We start from the raw sequence: 24,622 nt of genomic DNA, 5'->3' as shown, positions 1-24,622 counted from the left end.
GTGACGGATCAATGTGACATGTGCTGTGACTGTGACTAGGATGGGAGAGTGTGCTCTGGGCACACAGAGGAGGGTCCTCTAACTCAGATGTGAAAGGTTGGACGAAAATCCTTAGAAAAAGTGGCACATACATCCCTGCAGGACTTAAACGTCACAGAAGAGCGTTCTAGCTAAAGTCAGTGATGAAAGATTACAACAAGGTTTTTGAGGAACTGAAACCAGCTCAGCAAAACTAGGAGAGCAAGTGGGGGGTGGGGGGTAAGGCTGGGAACCTGACAAGCCACAATGAAGACTTTATTTTAAAAGCAATGGGAGCCTTTGAAAGATTTAAGCTCTGGAGCACAGTGACATGATCAGAGTTGCCTTTTAAAAAGATTCTTCTGGCTGTGGCAACCTGAGCTGCTATCCTAAAGTCCCCTCACATCTCTGCTGGGCTGAAGCCACACAGTTCCTGGGTGTAGGTAGCAATCATGTGCACCTCTACTACCTGAAGAAAACAAGGTGCCAGGACAATACCACAAGAAATATTTCATTATCATAGCAGATGCTTTTTAGGCTGTTGTTATGAGCAGGAAAAAAAATTTTGTGTAGATCAATTGCATATACATTGAATTAAATATTCATGTGCTAGGAGAGCTTGCAATTGCAAAGACATTCCAAAGTGAATCGTGGCAAAGCAGTTGCTCCTTCCCTATAATAAAGAATCTCCTATCATATGTCAACTTTATAATAGATTTTAATCTATCAGACTCATTTTAAATAAGTGCTTCTGCCTAAAAATCCTTCTTAATTATTTAAAACTATGAATGCTATAGACACTTTAAAAAATACTTCTAAATCTAGAGCTGGTGGGAGGGAGGGAGGGGGCTTGGGAAGTGATAGGTCGGGCAAAGGGCATAAAGAAATATCATGATTTGTAAGAATAAATATGCTAATAATAAATAAAAATTTTAAATAAAAAAATAAATCATATCCATGGGAAAATCACTTAAAAACACATGTTCCTGGTGGCAAGAATAAGCAGAGAAACACAGAATGCTACAAAGCAGATGAGGCACACAGTGGCGTTGCCTTCTGGTTTCTTCATCACACCACCCACCTCAAACTTGAACCTTAATCACTGAATAGTGACCTCATTTTTTTTTTTTTTTTTTTTTTTTTTGGCCTCCTGTTACTTCTTCTTCTTCTTCTTTTTTTTTTAAGATGACCGGTAAGAGGATCCTAACCCTTGACTTGGTGTTGTCAGCACCACACTCTCCCAAGCGAGCTAACCGGCCATCCCTATATGGGATCTGAACCCATGGCCTTGGTGTTATCAGCACCACACTCTCCCGAGTGAGCCATGGGCCGGCTCTGTTACTTCTATTTTAAGGAATATCAACAAAAACTTTTATTCATTAAATACTTTCAGTGAGTTAAACCAGAACCTCTAGGGTAGTTTCCAAAAAATGTGGTGACTTTAAAAGTGTCCAAAACCATATGACCCAGCATTTCCACTTCTGGATATAGTCCCAAAAGAACTGAAAGCAGGAAGTCAAAAAGATATTTGTACACTCATATTCGTATCAGCATTATTTACAATAGCTAAAACGTGGAAGCAACACAAGTGTGAATGGGTAAACAAAATGTGGTGTGTACGTACAATGAAATATAATTCAGCCTTAAAAAGGAAAGAAATTCTGACACACGCTGCAACATGGATGAACTAACTTGGAAGACATCATGCTAAGTGAAATAAGCCAGTCCCTGCAGGACAAATACTGTATGATTCTTCTAATGTAAAGTTCCTACAGTAGTCAAATTCAAAGAGACAGAAAGCAGAATGGGGTTGCCAGGGGTTGGGGAGTTGGTGTTTAATGGATACAGAGCTTCAGTTTGGGAAGATGGAAAAGTCCTGGAGATGGAGGGTGGTGACAGTTGTACAATACTGTGACTGTACTTAATGCCACTGAAGTGTACACCTAAACATGGCTAAGATGGTAAATTTTATGGTATGTGTACTTTACCACAATAAAACAAAAAGTTCCAAAACACAGGTATCTTAACTGAACCACACAACTGACAAGTTTATTACAGGCCAGCCTTGCCCCCACTGGATCTAATTGACTCAGTCCCCTTAAAAGGCTGTCAGCTATTTAGGGAGGTCCTCTGAGGTCACAGTTGTGCTCAGGGCCATCCACGCCTGACCAGGGGTCAGGACATCCCTGCCCACCTAGTTATGGGGGCAAACACGTGCAATCTGCAACTGGCCTGTATGAAAAAACAAAACTCCCTGTCCTCAAAACAAACAGCATTCCTCAGAGAGCACTTGGTTGCCAGGACAGAGGACGCGTTGAAGCTGGAATGTAATGAGGGGAAATCTGGTCATCTCAGTTTTTTGGCTCCTCTTCTATGAAGAACATCCGCAGCATAACCCGTGAGGCTGCAAGATACCGAGCAGCTCTGAACTCGAGCAGGATGCTGCCAGATCAGACGCATCTCACTCCCAATGACGCAGCTCTCAAATTCCCCATTAACTTCTTGTCCCTGCTGGTCACTGAAGATGAGATGTCGATGGGCTTTAAACACTAACACCTTTCCACACTCCTCCAGGTCTTTAATTACCTGGCAAGATGGATTTATTAAATGACCCAGACTGACATTAGCTAGAAACATCACGGGGAAACCACCTCGGCTCCGACAGCACAGCACTGGGTTTAGAAACAGAAGAGAAAAAGGTGAGAAAGGAGGAAGAAAAAGACATCTGTGGGGGGAGGTGGCCCAAGCAGGCACTGCAGCAAGGCAGATGAGCCTCAGTGCAGGAGAGGGAGGAAAGAGGAAAACTCTCTTGTCCTACACGTACCATACACAGCCAGCATCCACGAACCCTGCATGTGGGCTCCAGCAGCTCGCTGCTCCTCTTCCTAAGTTTGCTTGTTTAGAAAGTGGGGGAAGGGCTCCTGACAAAGCAGCCACCGGGAGGCTCACTAAGAGGCAGCCTTGTTCTTCGTGCCCCAGAGGGGACTGGCACCACCGGGCAGCAGCCATCCCCGCAGGCTGGGGCTCTGGGGCCACTTCCTCCTCAGCAGCAGTGCCAAGCATTGTTGGGGACGGCCTGAGAGCTCAGAGCAGCCTCGAGGACCCACCCTCTTGTTTTACAGATGAAGAAAGCGAGCCCAGGGCTGCTGGTGGCCTGCCCAAGGGTCTCGCAGCCTGGGACCCAGGGCTCCCAGGCCACCCTCTGCCCTCCAGGGCACATCAGAAGGACATCTGAAGAGTCTGCTTATGCTGCTATAGCTTTGGCCCAGAGCCGTCATGCTCATCATGCTCAGCACATGGGGCCCTGGTGGCCACACAAAGGACAAGGACATATTTCCTCATAGGCTGGGCACCTCGAGGATGCAGGGGGCAGACCTTTCTTTGGCTCGTCATTTGAACCTCCATTCTAGCCTTTAACAACGACAACAGCAACACACATATACAATCCTTCTCCTCCAGCCTCACCTGGTTTTTCACCTTAGTTTCCCAAGAAATCCTCATCAACTTTCACAAAAACGGTACAGATTTAAAAGAGACATGGTTAGTCAAGGGGTGAGGAGGTAAATGGCAGCAAACCGGGCCACACAGATTCTACGTCCTTCATTTATGGGCGTCCCTAGAGGGACAAGGCGAGACTGAGGAACTGTCACAGACAGGAGGAGACCAAGGAGACTGCCGACTAGATGCAGTAGAGTATCCCAAAGTGGAGAAAGGACATTAGAGGAGAAGCTGGTGAAATCCAAATGAAGCCTGTGGTTTACTCAGTAGTACAGCACCAACGTCAACTTCTCAGCTTGGATGAACGTGCCATGATTATGAACGATATTCATGTTAGGAGAAGCTGGGTGAAAGAAGTGTGTACAGACTCTCTGTACCATCTTTACCATGCTTTCATAAGTCTAAAATTATTTCAAAATAAAATGTTTGGAAAATGTGATTAAAAATTAACTATGTTTGTCTCTCATTCAAAGAGTTGAAGAAACCGAGGAGTTGTGCTTCCCTGATTAAATTCATTCAGGATGGGGTTGAGGGGAAAGAAGAGGACATGGGGCCAACCCAAAAGTGGAAAGTTGTGGCGGTCCACTAGAGTCGATGCCATATGTGTCTTTGGAGCAATTCCCGCCACCTGAAAGACAAGCCCAAAGAGGCACCTCTGGCAAGCGCAATTTTTCTCACCAGTGACCCGAAAATCAAATCAAAACCTAGTGTGGATAAATCACCTTCCCAGCTCTTGACTTTGTATTGTATGTAAGTAATCAAAACGGCATGCTGGCCTAGACGTAGGGAGAGTTTAAGCCCTCCCCAGAAACACGGAAGGGGACTCATCCAACAGATGAATAAATGGGATTCATCCAACAAACATTCAGTACTTGGGGATGTGAGAATCAACAGGTCAGACGAAAGCTCTGGCATCACAGAGCTCCCATGCATCCTCATGGGGGCAGGGAGGCAATAAATAAAAACGTCAGAGTGAAAAGTGTACGCAGCTCACACCCATAAGGACGGCTACCATCACATGAAAACAGAACAGAAAGTAAGCAGCACTGATGAGCACGTACAGAAACTGCAGCCCCTGTGCAGTGCTGGGGGGATATGGATGGAAATAGGTGTGGCGGGTCCTCGACTGCACAGAATTCCCACGTGATACAGCACTCTTCTGGGTATATACCCAAAAGAACTGAAAGCAGGCTCTCAAAGTACACCCAAGTACACAACAGCATTATTCACGATAGCTAAAATGTGGACGCAACCCAAGTGTGGATCAACTGGTGAATGGATAAACTAAGTGTGGCGTATCTGTACAAAGAAATATTATTCAGCCTTAAAAAGGAAGGAAATCCTGTCACATGCCACAATGTGGATAAGCCTTGAGGACATTAGGCTCAGTGAAATAAGCCAGTCTCAAAAGGACAGATACAAAAGGACGTGCTTACAGAAGGTCCCTAGACTAGTCAAATTCATAGATGCAGGAAGCAGAATGGTGTTTCCAGGGGCTGCGGACGGGGGAAGGGATGGGGAGTTGGTGTTTAGTGGGTGCAGAGTTTCAGTTTTGCAAGATGAAAAAGTACTGGGTATGGATGGCAGTGGTGGCTGAATAGCAATGTGAATAAACTTAACACTATCGAACTATACACTTAAAAATGGTTAAGATGGTAAATCCTGTTAGGTGTTTTCCATCACAATTGAAACTTAAGTGTATGGAGAGAATTAGAGTAGGAGGTCATGGTAGGAGAAAAAAGCTGGTGAACTCTGCATGAGCAGGCAGGGAAGGCCTGTCCAAGTGGGGCAGTGGGCAGAGGACAGAACTCATGTCTTGATGGCTCCCTGGCCTCCATCACTTGCACTGATCTCTTACTGCCCCATATCCTCACCTTCCTGGGCTGCTTTCCTGCAATCACCTCCCCCTCCAACTCCATGAAGGTCTAAGCTTATCAGGGTGATGCAGCTAATGCAGGTGTCTGGCCTAGGCTTGTGTAGGAGAAAGTAGGGGGATGAGCTTGTCCTTTCTAACCTACCAAAGGACCAGAATCAATCCATGCAAAGCAGGCATAAGGCAAAAGATGCTGGTATTTGCATATCAAATCACTGCAGCTGCTTGAAATCTACTGCATGACGCCACACCTGTTAGTGGAGAATGGCCTTGCTGGAACCAGTTTCAAAGATTTGATCCCGTTGTTGCCTTTCTGCTAACTTTGCAAAGCTGACATACCCATCCTCCAAAAATAACACTCAGCCAGTCAAAGAATGGGCTAAAATATGACAGTGACATCATCATTTTGCATTTCAGAAACAGGCCCGGTTGTGGATGAAATGAACAGACTCCTCCTGTCACGGCATTATCAGGCCAGTTGCCACCATCCGTCTGTCGGCTTGTTTGGAACAGTGACCAGCTACGAGCCATGACAGGGAAGAGGAATGGGGATTTCTCCACAACCTTTAGCCTACACTAAACCTCCCATCCAATGACACCAAGGAGGAAAAGGAACAGAAGAAAAAAGGCATGATTGCCTGCACATTTTACATATACTCGGCCATCTCAAGTAACTGCCCTGAAATCACAGAATACATTAAATATGATTTTAAAAGATGCCCCCACCATAAGAAAGCAGAGAGATCTAGGTATATCTTGTGCCCCTCTTCCCTATCCCACCCCCTTTTTTCTCCCTCTCCCAAATCTAGTCAAGTCCTAGTGCAAACCTAGCATATGCAGTCCAAGAATTCTGTTCATATCTCTGATGACCTAAGTCAGAAACTCCCACAAAGAGAAGTCTCAAATCTGGAGTAAACCGAGGGCTCCTAGGGGCCCAGAGTTCTGTGGTGTACTTAGCGCTCACCTGCAGTTTTAAATGTCATCTAAAGAATATCCTAAGGCTGAGATGTATACTGTATTAGTCTGTTTCTGTTGTTTATAACAAAATACACGGAACTGGGTATTTTATAAAGAAAATGAAATTTATTGCTTACAGTTTCAGAGGCTGGGAAGTCCAAAGTCAAGGGAACATATCTGGTGAGGGTCTTCTTTGGTGGTGGCTTTGTAGCAATGGAGGGGTCTCTCATGGCATAAAATGGCAGAGCAGAGAGACTCTCACATGCTCTCTTTTTAAAGCCCTCAGAGCCACACCCCTGACCACCACCATTATTAATCCATTCACTACGGCATGGCCCTACAATCTAATCACCTCATCAAGGCCCCACCTTTCAATTACCGTAATAGGATTTCCTACCCTAACAGTTACAGTGGGAGCCAAGTTTCCAATTCCTGGAATTTTGGGGGACACAGTTCAAGCTTCAATGAGTTGGGGGTGGGGGGCATTCAATCCACAGCATATACCCTGAGGCCACTTTGGCTCCACTTCACTATCAATCTGCCCCCTATACCAAAAGCTGGATGACACTTGGCTGTCCTGAGCCTGGTATGTATATGTGGACCCTGAGTGAGAATACACAGTGTACTGAACTCTGCTGTCATTATTCTCTAAACATTAGTCTCAGGTTCTGCAGCCTTAAATAATATGCTGCTTATCTGCCAAACCACTGGCTTGCAGAATTAAAGCCAATGACTCAAACCCTGAGGCTGAAGTCCTGCCAAAAAGCCCCACGCAGCAATGCGAATGAACTGGGATGCCTACTGCTGCTGTTGGCTCCCCTCTTGCAATAAATTTGGTGAACTGCATGGATGGAATGCGCAGAAACCATACCCTGACTCTCTACAGTGATGAAAAATTTCTCAGACTTGCCAAAAACCACCGATGATGTTTTCCCCATCCTTTAGTGTTGTATTACTTATTCACCGAAAATCCTTATTGAGTATCTCCTATGGGCAGGCACTGTGCTGCACACAGAGGATACAAGATCAGCTCTGTCCCTCGTCATGGAGCTTCAGTGAAAATAACAGCAATGACTCAATGGGGCCCAACTAATAGTGTGGTAAGGAAAAAGATGACAGCTCCCTAGGTTGTCATGCATTGTTGACCATTCCCCTAATCTGTGCTCATTAAAATGTGATTGGCACATACATGTCCTCACCAAGTCATTGAGACCTTATTCTGACTGATATCAATTCGTTAATCAATAGTTGCAGGATATGGTTGAGCAATCGGTTTTGAATCCAACTGTTTTGGCATCCAGCCCAAATCCATCTAGCATGAGGCTTTCGTGACAAATCTCAGCAAATTGCTTTTACTATTCAAAACTATCTATGTGACAACATCAGAAACATCTGTTTCCTCATCTTTAATATGTGGGAAACCAGCCCTTCCACCTTCAACATTTTATAATCACACACGTACATCTACTCTGTAATAGTGCTGCACTGATATTCATCATGTTCCATGAATTCATTCAATCATCCAGCTAGTATTTATGTACCCATCTGTGCCAGGTACCAATCTAGGTATTGGAGATATAGAACAAGAATGAGAAGGTCCCTGCTTTTGTGGCACTTACTCTAGAACGAGTAGGTGGTATGCATGGAGATGCAAATATGCAAGTAAATAAAAATATCTTTAGGTAATGGTAGATGCTTAAAAAAAGGCAAGGGTGGGGCTGGCCCGTGGCTCACTCAGGAGAGTGTGGTGTTGATAACACCAAGCCAAGGGTTCGGATCCCATATAGGGAGGGCCAATTAGCTCACTTGGGAGAGCGTGGTGCTGACAACACCAAGTCAAGGGTTAAGATCCCCTTACTGGTCATCTTTATAAAAGGAAAAAAAAAAAAAAAGGCAAGGTGATTCTAAAGAAATTATTTGTGTACTGATTAGACTGAGTGATGGCCTGAGAAAGGTTCATAGTTGTCATCTAAACAGAGATCATAGTGACAAGACATGGCCAGGCCTGCAGAGGACTGGAGTAGAGCATTTCAGGCAGAGGGAAAGGTGAGTACAAATGACCTAAGGAACCAGCAAGGGCAAAAAGGGCAGTTTGGCTGGAATTCAGTGCAAGATCAGCAGGGCCAGACCCTGCGGATCTCACAGGCTGTGGTGAGGAGTCTGGAGGGCCCAGTGACAGCTGTTGGAGGCTGTGGCAAAGACCACTAGTCATCCTGGAACCCATTCTCCCCTTCTGCCCACAGGTTCACGGCTGTACAAAATAAGACAACATTCCCCAGCCACCCTTGTGACCAGGAGTGGGCAGCTTACTGAATTCTGACCAATGGGATGTAAGAAGTGTTACCTACGCTTCTGAGCAGTGACCTCAATGGGAAGGAGTGTCCCCTCCTCCTCTTTTCCACCTCTGCTGGCTGGAATATGTCCAAGAAGCCTGGATTAGCATGACAGAGGGGCCTGGGCCCTCAGTGTCATCAGACTGCCATAGCAGCCCTCGCTGACCACGTTGATGGTAGAAATAAACTCCACTTCATTAAATCCCTGTTGTTTTAGTTTTCAGTGCTTCAGAAATGAAGCTACTGCTAGCAAATATAGAGGGTTTGAAGTAGGAGAATGTAAGGTCTGGTCATGTTTTGTAAATACCATCCTGGCTGTAAGTGAAGAATTAGCTGTAGAGGTTGGAGTGGGAAGATCTGTTAGGAACCCACTGCAGTTAGTTATCCAGGCAAGAAATGAAAAGGCTGTGCCTCAGGGGGCTGCAGTGGAGGTGGAGAGGAACCCAGGAACTCAGAATACCATCTGGAGGGGAAGAGCGGGGAGGACTTGCTGATCAGGGTTAGAGAGGAAGAAGGGTGATTCTTACACATTTCTGGCTTGAGCAACTGCATGGTAGATGGTTCTACTTATTGAGATTGAAAAGACTAGGGAGAAACAGCTCTGAGGAGGTGAGAGGAAGCAGGATTCTATTTTGGCCACATTGAATTTGAAATACCCATTGGACATCCCCATGGAATATCCACCAGGCAGTTGGATATATGACTTTGGAGCTCAGCAGGGCGGTCAGAGTTGGTGATATAAATTTGGGATCTCTGGCATATGGAGATAATTTAATGCCATGTTTCGAGCAGAGCTGATGTGCAGAAAGTATACATGAAGACAGGCTGGGAGCCTCAGATCCAACCTTCTGAGAGACAGCAAAGGGAGGAGTAAACCAAGTGGGCATGGTGTTGTGGCAGCAAGGACGAGGGAGTGGTCAAGCTGGGTCGGACCTGCTGAGAAGTGTAGGTGAGAACAGAGAACACGACCTACCCTTGGCAGTGACAGCACTCCCACTGCAGCAGCAGATGGAGGCACTAGAGACCACGCCTGGAGCTCACGTGCAGAGAAGCCCGCTGTGAGAGCAGAGAAGCGAGGCTGCGGCCTCTGGTGCCACCTGCTTCCTGCGCCACCCTGTGCAGTACACTGGCCATGCGTGCTTACTTAAATTAAAGTTGAATGGACTGAAATGAACTGAAATGACAATTCAGTCCCTTAGTCACTCTAGCCTCTGGGCCCAGTGTTTAAGACCCCAGGGCGGCAGGTGGGGAACATTTCCCTGGCTGCGGCAAATTCTCTTGGACAGCTCTGGCCTAACACTCCCCTGAGCTGCTCTGCAGAAATCATTTATTGTTTGGTTTGTAGGATTATGTGAGAGAGAGAGAATGGGAGAGAAAAGTACGGTGTGTGTTTTCCCACTTGGTTTTGTTTTTTTCTTTTATAACTTAGACACGTCACAGCCATTGCTCCCACTTCTTTGCCAGATTCTTCAGGCTCACATTTATAAACTGTCCATGAAAACTTTCACCATTTGCAGAGATCAGGTCTGTGTAACTTTTAAGAAGGTCATTATCCTCAGGTCTGTTCTTTCATTCCGAGTTGCCCTCTTATCCCATGGAAATGGGGATGGAAATGAGTGGATGAGCCCACTAGAGGCAGCACCGCCTGTCCCGCTGTATTCTGCACACATGTGTGAGTGCACACGCATGCACGGACACACACACGCCAAAGCAGCCATGATGCAACAAAAAAGCCAACTGTGCAAACATCTGCTTCCACTATCACAAGATGGGAAAAAAAAAAATGCCAAAAAGAAGAGCTTGGAAAAATAGCAAAAGTGCAATCACCCCCTGAAGAGAACATGAAGACCCCACAGTGACCCCACAAATGAAATAGAAAATAAGACCCAGCCAGAATGGGTCAGAGAACACCACTGGGCTTTAGGGCAATGAATACAAAGGAAAAATGGAGTCTGGGCGCCGCATCTCCCTGGGACTGCAGCCTGGACTCGCTGGGTGGTGCATTCTGTAATTCAATCAAACCCTTTCAAAGAACAGGATTCAGGCATCACAGAGTAACTTAATACTCCCCTGACAAGGCCAAGCTCATGTGAAAGTTCTGGCAATAATTCCTATATGTATGTGGGGGTGGGCTCCATGCATGGGACTCAAGAAGCCCACATGAAACATGAAACAACTGACCCATGATTCCAAAGAAGACCATCTCTTCTGTGTCAAACCGCCCAGAAGAATGGCTTTGGTAAATTTTATTTATGGGAAATGTAGATTCGGAGGATTTGTTCTCCATTTAACTTTTTCCAGGGATGCCTCCTGAAACAAAGAGGAAATTATTGGGCTGAACTTGTTAACTGCACAAACTATTACTGTTTCATGGCAGCCCATGAGAAAAGAAGGCCATGACCCCTGAGTTCTCTCCACAAAACACAGAATAGAGCACATTACTTTCTCTCTGAAAAGGCTGGCAAGGGCTCTCTACTGCCCACAGGGTGAAAAGCAAACATCTCACGCATCCACGTCCTCTGTGGCCTAGGCCCCTTCCCTGCTACATCTCTGCACAGCCCCACATGATGACTCCTGTTTCCTCTGCAGGGAGACGCATTCCCGGCTGCCCAGGCTCCTGGGGAGCGCAGTGGAGGTAAGATGTGGGGAAGGTGCCTTGTCCTCAGGACGATGGAGAACCAAGTGTCAGCTGGACCATGAAGGAGCAGGTCTGGGCCATGCTGTCAACCCAGCAGGGCATAGAGGGAGCGTGGGGAGCATGAATGGACAGCGACAATGGGTCATTGAGGGAGTCACAGGTCCTGCAGTAGGGTGGGGAGACCGTGGCCACCTGTGAGTGTGTTCTTGGTAGTCGGCAGAGTTTTTAATGTTACCCTCTCGTGTCAATGAAAATCTTAGTCTCTGTTAATGTAAGCATATTCTAGATTTTCTAGGTGAGCCCCCCATAACCCCCTGTGTATATAAAATTTCAGAGACCACATTTTTGTCTGGATCTATACTCACCGAAGGCCAGATGTCCCCATGACTGGCTGCACAAATGTAGTTTAAACAAGGATGTGAGTAAAGCAGCAGAATTGAGAGCTCGCACGTGCACAAGGGCACAGGCACTCCACTGAGCGTGGGTGTCAGGCCCAGAAACAGGAGTGCCACACCCATCTGCTCTGTGAGGGCCAAGCTCACTAGCAGCAGGGTAACAGGAACCAGGCAGTGATGAATGTTCTCAGTCTTGATTACAGCCATAATGGATTAAATGCCTATCTAATTATCACTTTAATAATGCCATAAATCTAGCTGTACCTGCAAGAGCCAGAGACAGGTTAGCAGAGCCCCAGCAACGCCCGTCACGGTGAGTCAGGCCAGCTCCTGGAGCAGGGGGAACACACGAAGCTTGAATACTCGGTATGGGGAAAGACTCTAAATCGTCAGTGCCATTCAAGACAGCAAAAGTATGTGAAAAGGCATCACGTACACTGGAGTTATTCAAGTCAAAACGCCAAAATAGATTAAATGTGACACTGTATCTAAAGCTAGCCCAACAAAAGTGAATGGGGTGACTCTGTTGCAGGGAAAGACCATCATCCATCACACGAAAGTCCTGTATTTCAATTGTGTCGGTTTTGAGACTACATGTTGTTAACATTTTGGCTTCATAGTTAAGTAACTTTATACAAGTTATGAGAACTAATGTAAATTCCTTAGGAGATGTTTGTACACATTTAAATAATATTATAACAACACAAAGTAAATCAGAGAAAGAGAGGACTGCTAGAAACAAGACAGCACTTACAAACACAGGCCCTGGAGCCACGCAGACTTGGGTTTGGGTTCTGACATCTCTACCTCTTAGCACGTGACCTTGGGCAAGTTACCTTCCCTGAACATCAGGTTTTCCATTTGTAAAATGGAGATAATAATAGTGCTCATATCACAGGATTATTGGGTGGATTAAATATTTATATGGCACTCAGCAGTGCTAAAGTACTGTGTACAACCTCAATGAATGTTAGCTCTTGCTTAAAGGCATCACAGCAAATTAGACAAGGTCCAGGAATTAGAGGTCTCAGTTTCCTCATCTGCAAAACGGGGCTATTAAGTAGGATCTACTTTATACGGTTAGTATGAAATGTAAATATATCTCTGTGTGTATAATTTAGTATCTAAATTTAGTATTTAAACATAGTATCTAAACTTAAAAAATGCTCAGTAAATAGCTTATTACTGTTATGAAACCACTATCACGATATCCTCAGTCCCTCCTTTTCACTCCTTATTTGGCTGTATAGCATCAAGCTACATGCTGGTGTGTATAAAAAGGAAGGTCTCAATCCAAGATTCATCTCAGCTACTACTGTATGTCTAACTCTTACACTTCAGGGCTGAATATAATTCTTTCTAAAAAGAGGTAAGGGAGTGAAGCATTTCACATGCAGTAAGGACAGCTACGTGCCACACCCTAATGCAAAGAAGGCGATACCGCTGACCACAGAGGACAAATCGTATGTATCCCCACATTCTACTCCATCCCAGGAGCCCTTATTTACCCTCGTAGACCCTGTAGCAACACTAGTTTGAAAATTAAATTGATGTCAGGGAAAAAACAGTGAGAAACTCCAAGTCACACCGAAACTTAGCACAATTTCTCTGCCATGTAAAACTGATGTGGATGGGAACTGGGCTAGAACTTAACAGCCCTCAATTCCTTCCCTGCCCCCACCCTGCAACCTGACTGGTTTAGAGGGAGAGCTGAGCCCTTTCCCAGAACTAACACAAAGCAAATATCAAGCTAAACATGCTTTCAAAAGGCACAGGTTAGAAGGGACAGAGGCACCTTTCAGTTTTCAAACAAGAGCAGGCAGGGCCACGGGTACACACAAAGAAGCACCCTTTTCTGCGAGAACACCGCAGGCCCCACGGAGTGGAAACGAAGGGAAAAACAACCACCTGCAGTCAGAGACTCTGATCTTCCCATCTCTGTGTTCCATGCGGGGGGTTCAGACGGCCTCTGAGCTGTCCTACTCTGTCACCTGGGAATGCCCACGGAGCATCACGCCCCAGCCGTGACCCTTCCCTTGCTCCTCAGACTCCTTGAGGTCGGAGTCTATCGGGAGAGGTCCGTAGCTTGAAAAATGCCCAGAGAGGCCCTAAGGGTCTGACTTCAGCCTCCCCAGAAAGGCCCAGCTTCCGGAGACTCGGCAGCGGGGGCTGCAGACAGCACAAAGGGAGGCCTGTCCGCCTGCTGTGGAGTGGGGATGACCCCAGGGAGAAGAGCCTGACGGGACACGGCGCTCCGCCCAGGCGCGTGCTTCCTACAGGCCCGGGGGCTGGACTGGGGGCTGGCGGGGGCTTGTATCAGCAAGCAGAGGGAATGCTTCTTCAGGGGGCACAGCAAAGTCAAACACACAAAGCAAGATGCTGCTGGCCATTTCACCCCAAATATTAGCTAGGTCTTGCATGCTCTTAAACCAGCAATTGGAAGGGGGTTCCTGAACAGCTTTGCCCAGAAGAGAAAACTGGACAATACAACAGAAAACGAACCTTGTACTATTCAGAGTAACATCCTCCCAAGCAGCTGCTCATGCTTGTCCTGGGAGCACGGTCTCACACTAACCCCGTGGCAAACAGAACTGCCATCTCCCCTCCAGAAGGCAGGCAAATGAAACTTTATGGCAGAACATGGCAAACAACAGGACTAGGCCAATAGCTGCATTAGGGATAATGAGCAAGTTTCATGAGTTAACATTTAAAATTACAGAGAAAACAGCGCTGGTCGGTTACCTCAGTTGGTTAGAGCATGCTGTTACAACACCAAGGTCAAGGGTTTAGATCCCCATACCGGTCAGCCAACAAAAAAATAAAAATACAGGGAAAATGTATATAGGCATTTTTATAAAACACAGGGACCAAAAATATGGGGAAGTGAAAGGGAGAGCTTTTCTGAATGTATGTATGATAAATCTTGAAAATGGCTAGGAGTATTCTATTTTTTTTTAGTGTCTGTCTTAGCAATTACTGGAACACTCTGCAAGTGACAGATACTCAGATAGTCTGATAGAGCAGCCAAGGTCCCTAGGAATGATTCGTTCAGGAGAATTTTTTCTCAAGTTCATTATCCTCTCCTACCCTGGAAGTAGTTAGGACTTTTAAAATGCAATATATGGAGCTCTAAATAGATGCTATCTATAGCAAAAGTAATTTGCTAGGCTGACCACTGGAAAACCAATTATGAAGCAGATTCTTCTCCTCACCTACCCCCCACCACAGTTATTCTCCTATGTGACCCTAAGCTAGAAGCCAACCCAAAGCCAAAGTTCCTCTTTCACTAAGATTCCCAAGCTTGCTGAGAGCCCAAAGAATCCTCCACATGAGAATGCCCTAGTGGAAGAGGAAAGGGTTGGTTATCTCAATGAAGGATTTGTGCTTTCAGTAGAAGGGTGCCACCACAAGACATCACACCATAGCAAGCCACCAACACACAAGTGCCTGCCAACATTCTCTGGAACTTCACGGTAACGAATGGAGATCACATTCATCCTCTCAATCATCTGCACAATCTTTCATAGGTGAGAAAACTGACTTAGAGTGGTTAAGACCTAGTTCAGTATCACAACTGGCAAGTGGTAGGGCTTGGCTTACAATCCAACTCTAAATTCCCATTTGTTGAGTCGTGGGAATACAGTGCTTCAGGTGACTTGGAGGACAAACAGTCACTACTGACTTGCCTTCCCATTCAATTTTTTCTACCCAGTAATAATGAACATCTACCGTTCTCAAAAAAGTATTTTCTTGAACAAAAATGTGGAGATATTACTGAATTCTGCACACTTACAAGTGGTTGAAATGATACATTTTATGCTATGTATATTTCACCACAGTAAAAACAAAGTAACTTTCTTTCTAAAATACTTGCTGTAAGGACAAAACAGTATTCCTCTGGGGCATAGGTGAATTAAAACCTATGCTTGAAATAACTCATATTGCATTAATCACGAAATTGGATTAAAGATGCTCTTGCCACAGCTACCTCTGACCTACTGAGCAGTCATTGCTACATCCACAGGACATTTTTCAGTGTCCTGCATCATTTGAGCTGTCGTCAGCCCCCTGCCTTGCCTGGCTCTCTGGCTGCCAGCCCATTCTGACTTTCTGCTGACTATTCGGGCCACTCCTTCCCATCTCCCACAGCTGGATCTTCCACCACTGCCCATTTTTCCTTAAGCTGCACTGTGTCCCTGCGTGATCTCAGCTGTTCTGGTAGCCTTCAGCTGCTACCTTTACACTGAGCACACACAGTCCTTGCTCCAATTACCGACCAAAGCAATCCCCTCCGAAGCCCTAAGGCATATCCAAGTTACCATGCCTGTGACAGAGGTTATCATTCTCTCCTACCACACCCATCAGAGGATGGGAGTTTTCAGAAGCTTCAAATCTGGGCCAAATCCCTTGTCTCAGCACTCAGAGAAAAGTCACAACATCTATCCAGACGTCCAAGTCAGTCACCAGGTCCCCCTCTCCCGTCTCCCCACTCTTGTCATCTAGGCTGTGGATTCTTCTTCCTCGCAGTCACTCCTTCCCCGTAGCCACGGGCCTTCTTACCAGACACTGCGACAGCTGCCTGCTTCTAGCTTAGCCTTCCTCAGGCTGAGTGATCCTTCCAAAACAGGCATCAAAGGTTTTCCTTTCTTGTTTCAGTGGCCTGCTACTGTCCTAAGGTCATAGAGGACAGAATCTTTGTGTGTTGTCCCCTCCTCTTTAGCAGGCTTTGTTATTCATGATTCAGACTCCACCCAGACCCTGATTCCCCACAGTACCCAGAATGTTCTAGGCTCCTCTAGCACCCACTGCAAATATCAAACACCTACTCTCCCTGGACCCACAAAACTCATGGCTCCTTCTGATGCCTTTAGTCCCTGTCCCTCAGGGCCTGTCCCTGAACCTTTACTCACTGAATTCTGAGTGTCCTGGGGAGAAGCAGAAAGATGTGTTTGCCTCTGTGTCCTCAGCACCTCACAGTGCCCAGTGTTTAGTATGTAATCGAGATAACAAAATGTTCCCCTGGCACCTGGCAGGTCCTCAAGTGTTTGCTGAACAAACGAGCAATGGAGAAAGGAGTCTTGAGTTTCCATGTGGGAATAAAAAAAAAAAAAAAAAAAAAACCAAACTATATGGAGCAGAGCTTCTCTGATGTGAGCAATGCGGTGGCTGATAGCGATGTTTCACGGCCGCACACCATTCGAGTTAGGTTTCTCTTGGTGCTCTTGGCCAAGACAAGGTCTTTTCACTAACAGTGAGTCTTGGCAAATGACTTAATTTCCCACTAGATACACTGGATGCTCTAAGAAGGCTGGTGTTCTTTTCTTGCTTCCAAGGTGATTGATTTATTTCCTCTCTTCTTTCATGAGTGAGAAAACAGGACAAAGGCAGTCCAATATCGCCCTTTTACATTCTCAAATCCCCTCTTCTAGTCAGCCTGGATTTTAGCTGTAGGGTCCATCCTGTCTTTCCAGGTGGGAAAAATCCCGGGGAGTATAACAGGATTCCTGGAACTGACCTGCGAGTCCAGCAGGCAAGCATGTGTTAAGGGAGGAGAATGCAGTGAGCAAGACAAGAGGGCAAGGTCACTGACATGAGCACAGGGTCAGGAACCCTGGGGAGAGGGAAGCTGTTAACCATTAATCCTACTCTATCACTTCATCTCTTCCCAGACTGCCTTTGTAGACAGACAGATGGTGCAGGAGCCACAGAGAGGGCAAGGCTGGAAGTCCAATGACTCCAGTTATTAGTGTGGATTTGAGGTGGCCAGTGAGCTCAGCTGGTGAGAGCACCGTATTACATCAGCAAGGTCGAGGGTCTGGATTCCCTTACTAGCCAGTGGCCAAACGAACAAACAAAAAAGTGTGGACTTGAGAAGGGCACAACTGGGGATCAAGCACCCCTGCTTTCACTGACCCCACCCATGAAATCTTCAACACTGAAGGAGGCTAATGGTTGAGCTTAGAATTCAAAAGCCATACAATTCTAAAACTGGAAGGTTTGATGGAGTCCACTGGTTTTCCATTTGTTTTTGTTTTCTATCCATTTTCTCCATGAGTTATTCCAGGAAGGGATCCCACAGTTCCACAGGACATGGTTTGAAAACCCATCCCTTGACTTGACAGAGACGGAAGACAGAGAGCAGCTCAGAGAGATCAAGCAACATGTCACAGTCACCGTCAGGCAACTATGGAGCTCACACTGCGCCTAGATCTCCTGGTTTCCAGATGTTTCCACTTCCCTTCCTTTTAGTGTGGTGAACAGCTTTGTTTCAAATGAAGCACGCATGTGCCACTAAGATTCCAGTCTGGGAAAAACCTGGTTGATAAGTATTCAAGTAGTTTAATAACATTCTCCACTGTTTGGAAAAGGCATCAAAATGCTTAATTTTAAAATGCTCAGGGCTGGCCAGTTAGCTCAGTTGGTTAGAGCGCACACAGCCTTACAACACCAAGGTCACACGTTTGGATCCCTTTATCGGCCAGCCACAAAAAAAAAAAAATTGCCCATATATCTCTAAATATTCGCTGTTTTTTCGAGGCAGGCCTATTTCACCAAATTCAAAACACCCAAAGAAATATGCACCATGAAGCCTACCTATATGTTTAGGCAATAACTACATTTTCTTGTCTGGACAGAAGACTGGGCATGCGGGTCTCAGTGATGCCACCAGCCACTTATTCTTTCTTCACCCTCTCCCACTTCTATTTTTAACATGTAGGTGAGAGGCTATATCCTTACATGCCCTACAGACACACAGACATTTGCATGTTTTCCGAGAAAAGTCTATATAAAGAAAAGCCCAAGTCTTGGCTAACATGTAAGTAGGAATAGTGAGAAAGGTCTAAATATTTTTTATTTGAAGGCCTGGACTGGTACAACTTTGAAAAAAATCAGCCATCAGTGGCACGTTGTGGCCCTGATGGACAATTACCCCTTCCAGCCTCAGACCAGTGGCCCTGACTGACCACAACAACATCCCCGCCTTCCTAGGGAGTAGAACATGCTCATTTGCATGGTGACACCTGATGCTGTCACTGCTCAGAGGTACGACAGAGAGAGGGCAGAGGATGTATGCCTATTACCTGCTTGCTTCTAAATTGACTCCTTTGCTTTCACAATTTGCCTGCAGGGTTAGTACTGTTCTAAAGAAGAAAACCACCACTAGGGAGACCCCAATTTGCTCTGATTTTTCAGTCATGCCCATTTGAACCTGGGTAAAACCAAAATTCTTTTAAAGATTTAAATAAAATGAAATAAAATAGTTTGTCAAAGATCTTAGGTAAACTCTGACTCATTTCCTTGGTGGAAAAAGCCCTGTCAACAGAGCCAGTCCTACCAGGAAAGAACAGAGGTATCTCAAGAGGGGAGGCAGGGACCGATCAAGCACATGTTCACATGAAAACTTTCCTTTCACCCAAATACAATGCAAATATTTGCTCCCCAGAAGAAGTCAGCCACAGTAGCTGGAGCCACTCCGGCTCAGCAGGGCAATCTCCATTCTCTCCAGTCCACCCTTGATAAAGCACTGCATGGAGCCATTTGGTTCAGCTTTTTATTTTGATTGATTGATTGATTGATTGATTGATGATAAGGGAAGTCAGCTTTATTGAGGACCAGAAATCTGAAGGAGGTAGTAGACTAACCCATCTTAAAGGTCAACGTTATTGAGGGGTTCCTTTTTATTTTTATTTTATCAATATACAATATAGTTGATTGTCGTGTCCCTTTCTCAATCAATTCCTCCTTTTCCTTCCCGCCTCTCCCCCCTCCCCTCCATCAACATCATATCAGTTCACATGTCTTAACAAAATCAAGGAACTGTTGTGATTGTTGATGAACCATCCTATTGACTATGTTCCAAGTAGTACAGTTCAGAAAAATATCAAAGTGTAAAAATATATGGGACAGTGAGAAAGAAAAAGTCATTCTACACCAGCACATCAGAAATAACTCAACCACTTGAGGAGAGTCTGAAATCATTAGTGTCATGTGAGAAAGAGCACAGTAACCCACCCAGGACAATCTCAAGATTTCTCTGAGTCTATTTACCAGTTAAGACGTGGCTACTAATTTTGCAATGTAATCAGTAACTTAGTCAGCTGTGAAATTTCTGGTCACTGTGATCATGCATAAAATTCACCCAATGGTTTAGACTGTCTGGGTTTAAGGAAGGTTATTAAAATGAGAACGTGTTAAAGAGAATTTTCAAGAACACTGTTCGTTGTTGTTAGGGAAAAAAAGGTTACGTTCATTCACCCACAGTAACTACGGTACGGTCTCTCTGACAGCAAAAAGTATTGCTCATTATCTCAAATTGGTGAAGTGGAGTGGGGAGAGGTTGTTAGAGGTGGCAAGGGAGAAGGTGGGAATCAAATGAGGAGAGAAACTTAAAATAAATTTATATTTTAAAATATGTTTCTTTCCCACAGGACTTATTACATCCAAACATCAAGTCAACTTAAAAAACAATTATCTCTCACTGGCTTCTATTGAAGAAAGACACATCTTAAACAATGCTCTATTACTTGTCTGTGTTATTATGAATCCTGGTGGGGAAAAGGATTCATAACACCATAAATAATGTCTGTCTATATTGAGAAGTGACTATTTTCTTTAGTCTTTGATAAGACTTTATTTCCATAAACTAATAGGGAAATGTGATCTATTGCTTCTTTTCTGGTCTATGACCTTCACCTAGCTAAGTCAAGTTTTCTACTGTGTGTGTGTGTGCGTGTGTGTGTGCGTGTGTGTGTGTGTGCGTGTGTGCGTGTGTGCGTGTGTGTGTGTGTGTGTGTGCGTGTGTGTGTGCGTGTGTGTGTGTGTGCGTGTGTGTGTGTGTGTGCGTGTGTGTGTGCCCATCCGTCTGTCTAGAGGTAAAGGTAAAACTAAGCCACTGACATAGCCCAATTGTACTGAATTATTTCAGTGTCTTCACGATGGTCTCAGAAGCAGGCAGGGACCACTGTTGTGGCCCTGCATAAACCCGTTCAGCTGGGCTTATTCTCTCCTGCTCTTGCCAACACACTCTACTTCCGTGTAAACATTCCTTGGGAAGAAGCCAATAATCTCTATTTTATGTCCTAATTACACAACCACTTCTCCCTTTGGCAACTTAAAGAAAACAAAAGTTTTAAGGGAAGAGTAGTATTTAACCAGAATGTACCTTAGAAAAAATCCAAAGCAGAAAAACAGCCAACCTTAAGCACCCTTGCAAACAAAGCAGAAAACTTTCACAAGTCAGCAGCATTTCTCGAAACTAAGAGTCCACCCTCATGGCAAGCTATGCAAGAAACTAAAACGGTAAAAATCATTACTTTCTCTACTTGCATTGCCAAGCACCTGCAAGACTAAAAAAAAAATGATATCCCGTTCTGTTCTGAGAAAGTACAGGCCTTTCCAGCAGATGCATTAAGTGAGATAAAAACCTTTTGGTTATTGGGGGAGAAAAAGTTGAGACTATTCAAAATGTAACTTCCAAACAATCAATGCCCAAAAGTTTTAAACTTTTCTTTAGAGTCAAGTAATACTTCAACCCCATGACCCAGCTTATCAATAATTTCCTTCAGACAAAACAAATTCCCAAGCATTACCTCATCCCATATACTACTTGTGTATAAAATGGAAGCAAGCACACTAATTTGGAACTTCATGGTCTCTCTGCCTTACCGACTGGGAGTTCCTCTCTTAACCTCATGTCACCAGCCTCTGTTCTCCCAAGACTGCCACGTACACAGAGACACAGGCTACCCCAACCCAGCCCACTTATATTCTACCCCAAGCCCACCTACCCGGTATGACTTTATTTTCTTTTTACGATTCTCTCTTGCCAAGCAGGGCTCTTCTGACATCTCTCAACCAAATCCCCCTAATTTTCACTGTTTAAATATTATCTCAATGAACTCCAAGTCATCTATGGCTTGATTTTTTTTTTTTTTTTTTTTTGGCAGCTGGCCGGTGTAGGGATCCAAACCCTTGACCTTGTATTGTAACACTGCACTCTAACCAACTGAGCTCACTGGCCAGCACCTTTTGCTTGATTTTAATTGCGCCACCCCAGATACTTCATTAGGCCACAGTGCAGAGGGTCACTGGATACCTGGACACTTTCGTTGCAATACATTTGTCATGAACTTTGATTCATAGTCCTAACCTAAGAAAACTTGACCATTTATATATGCCTTGCTTTGAAGCAGAAAACATTTAAGGCTGCTGACACAAATGCATGCAATAAAATAACACAAATTATGGAGATAAAAAAATAGGACAAAGGGAAAATGAAGTAGGGAAGTTAAGATAAAAGTAGGAGAGGTCAGAATTTAAAACTCCTGTTGTCAGGCCCACACACGAATCACTTACATCAGTGGTTAAAGAAGCATGGCCCATAGGCCCAATCCAGCCCACAATCTGTTTCTGTGAATAAAGTTTTACTGGAACACATCCATGCCTATTCATTTACATATTATTTATGGCTGCTTTCACTCTACATTGGCAGAGGTGAATAGCTGTGACAGAGATCATATAGCCCTCAAAGCCTAAAATATTTACTACCTGGCCCTTTACAGAAAAAGCTTGCAAACACCTGGGTTGCATGAATCTGTGCCTGGGAGATAAAAGCAAAGCAGTTTCCTTGGATAAGCGCACTCTGTGTGGTTCTGAAGTGGAAGAGAACTTTCTACTATGAAGAACTCAGTATGTAATCTAATGAAAAAACACTCAGCATCATTTTTTACAGTAAATACAGCAATAGGTTTCTTAGGGCCAACGGCATGATGTCACAACATGAGTCAGAAAAACATGCTGCGGGTGGCTGAGGCAATGCCACTCAGGTACAGATCACTCCTGGGCTGCTTAATTCAGGGACAGCCTCTTGCGATGGCAAATGCCAGACACATGTGCAGCCCTTCCCTGCCCTCCTCCCTTAATATGAGCGGACGTGGCTTATGGATCATGGTGTTCTCTTCTGCTGAGCCCCAAGTGTCCTGGGAAGACTTCTCCTACTTCTCCAGCAGCCTCCAGCGGTCACCAGCTGTTGGCATGCAAGATAAAACCAACATGCTCTCTCCCAGCACAAGGCAATCTTCCATGAACGCTCCCTGCACTGAGACTGAGGGTTCACTCGCTGGGTTCCCAAGGCACAGCTGTTCTAGCTGTCAAAGCGCAGCACCGTCCCCTTCAATGGCCGCCACCTGGAAGGACTGGATTGCCACCCTCCTGCAAGAACCGGAGCCTGGCAAGGATGGCCAGCTGGGGAGAAGCCCCCATCATGCCTGCATACATGTGGCCCAGAGAGCACCTGACTGCAGGGCCAGGAGTCCCCTCAGGAAAAGAGCCGAGAAACCACTCTTCCCACAGACGACGGGGTCAGGCCCACTGAGAACGGCACAGTCATCTTGTCTGAAAATGTTCAGGTCCAATGCCCATGTTGGTAAAGAACTCCTCAAGTGACAAGGGTTCCAAAGTAAATGCAAATGAACTGCAAAAGGCGATTTCTAAGAACGCACATTTCAGTGCCATGTTGAGGGTAACGGACTGCCCACTAGAAATTTAGGAGAATGTACCTGTACGGCCCTTCTCTATGCCCATTCCTTCCTTGTGACTACACAACTGTGTCATGAAGAGACCATGTTTCTAGTAGAACAAAAATTCAAGTTATCTAAAAGAAGTCTTTAATATGCAAATTTAAGAGAATTAAAACTATTCTTATTTTATCACACTGGAAATTGCTACTTAATCTATGCATGACTCCTACCCACGTTGTCAAAGGGAGAGAAAAAGACAAACAAATTATCTTAACAGTATTCCCAACAGATCTTTCCACAAGGTGATTAAAAAGCATAAAACTAGTAAATAAGTAAAACATTCACGCATGCCTAAAACTCTCCTCCTCCTCATGGGTTTGTGGTCATCTCCTAGAAAACAACAACTACAAATAAGAGAAACATAACTATATCTGAGAGCAGGGTCAATACAGCCAACAAACATGACAGGTCAATGGAGGAAATTTTTCTTCATCCTAAAAAGAGCAAATACTACCAAATCTTGCCACTTACTGTGCCAGTACCTATCCTTAGAGTTCAATTCCAGACCACTTACGGTCATATCTGAGCACATTAGAATATGGAAAATTGGGACTCTGTATGGCCTTTCAGGGAAAAAAAAAAAAAAAAGAAAAAGAAAACTCTTAAGGAATCAGTGAAAATGGTAACTCCAGACCACATAGTAACACACACTTAGTATGCTCTTTTGGAACCAAGTACAGAGATACCCAATTATGCAGCAGGTTTGGAAGTGCACAGAACGTCAATGCAGTAAATTCCGGGAGAGAGCATTAGTGGCTCCATATCAGCCATGGGCTGATCCCCACTTCTCCAAGTAATTATGCAAACTTCCTTGTTCTCTGACATGTACTGAACCCAAGCTGGGGATCAGGATCAAGTGAACACTGGATGGCATCGCCTGAAAAATTCCTTCCACAACAATCGAGGCCTTTATAGTTTGTGCTTCCAGAAGATGGCCATCCCAAACCACCATCATGCACAGAACCCTGCCCTGTTGGGCTGGCCAGTCAGCTCAGTTGATTAGAGCATGGTGCTGACAATACCAAGGTCCAGGGTCCAATTCCTGTCCTAGCTAGACGCCAAAAAAAAAAAAAAAAAAAAAAACCCTCCCAGAAAATATTAGGCAATCATACTTTTGCTAATTCTTTTCAAGACTACTTACGTAACGCGTACAAGGTGAGAATTATTCCAGCCAGGCAGAATCCTTCAAAGAACCTGAGTGTGCTGAACATAGTCACATTCACTGACAGTGCCACAGTCAGTCCAAAGATCAGAATGAAGATGATGGAACACAGCAGCACAGGCCGCCGGCCGACCCTGCACGGGGAGAGGAATAAAGAAATCATTGTTAA

The 24,622-nt window shown here is 45.0% G+C and overlaps 1 protein-coding gene across 4 annotated transcripts in view; it reads right to left on the bottom strand.

Moving 5' to 3' along the window:
- Positions 1 to 24,622, bottom strand: part of SLC22A23 (solute carrier family 22 member 23) — a 171,888-nt gene that overhangs the window by 102,632 nt on the left and 44,634 nt on the right. For all 4 annotated transcript variants that reach the window (XM_063096054.1, XM_063096053.1, XM_063096055.1 and 1 more), the window contains one exon: positions 24,433 to 24,587. In XM_063096054.1, the coding sequence (XP_062952124.1) occupies positions 24,477 to 24,587 (111 nt within the window). In that variant the 3' untranslated portion in view covers positions 24,433 to 24,476. The remainder of the gene's footprint in view (positions 1 to 24,432; positions 24,588 to 24,622) is intronic.

The sequence above is a fragment of the Cynocephalus volans genome, chromosome 5 (genome assembly GCF_027409185.1).
Source record: "Cynocephalus volans isolate mCynVol1 chromosome 5, mCynVol1.pri, whole genome shotgun sequence".
Lineage (NCBI taxonomy): Eukaryota > Metazoa > Chordata > Mammalia > Dermoptera > Cynocephalidae > Cynocephalus > Cynocephalus volans.
This window is presented reverse-complemented; position numbering and strand designations above follow the sequence as displayed.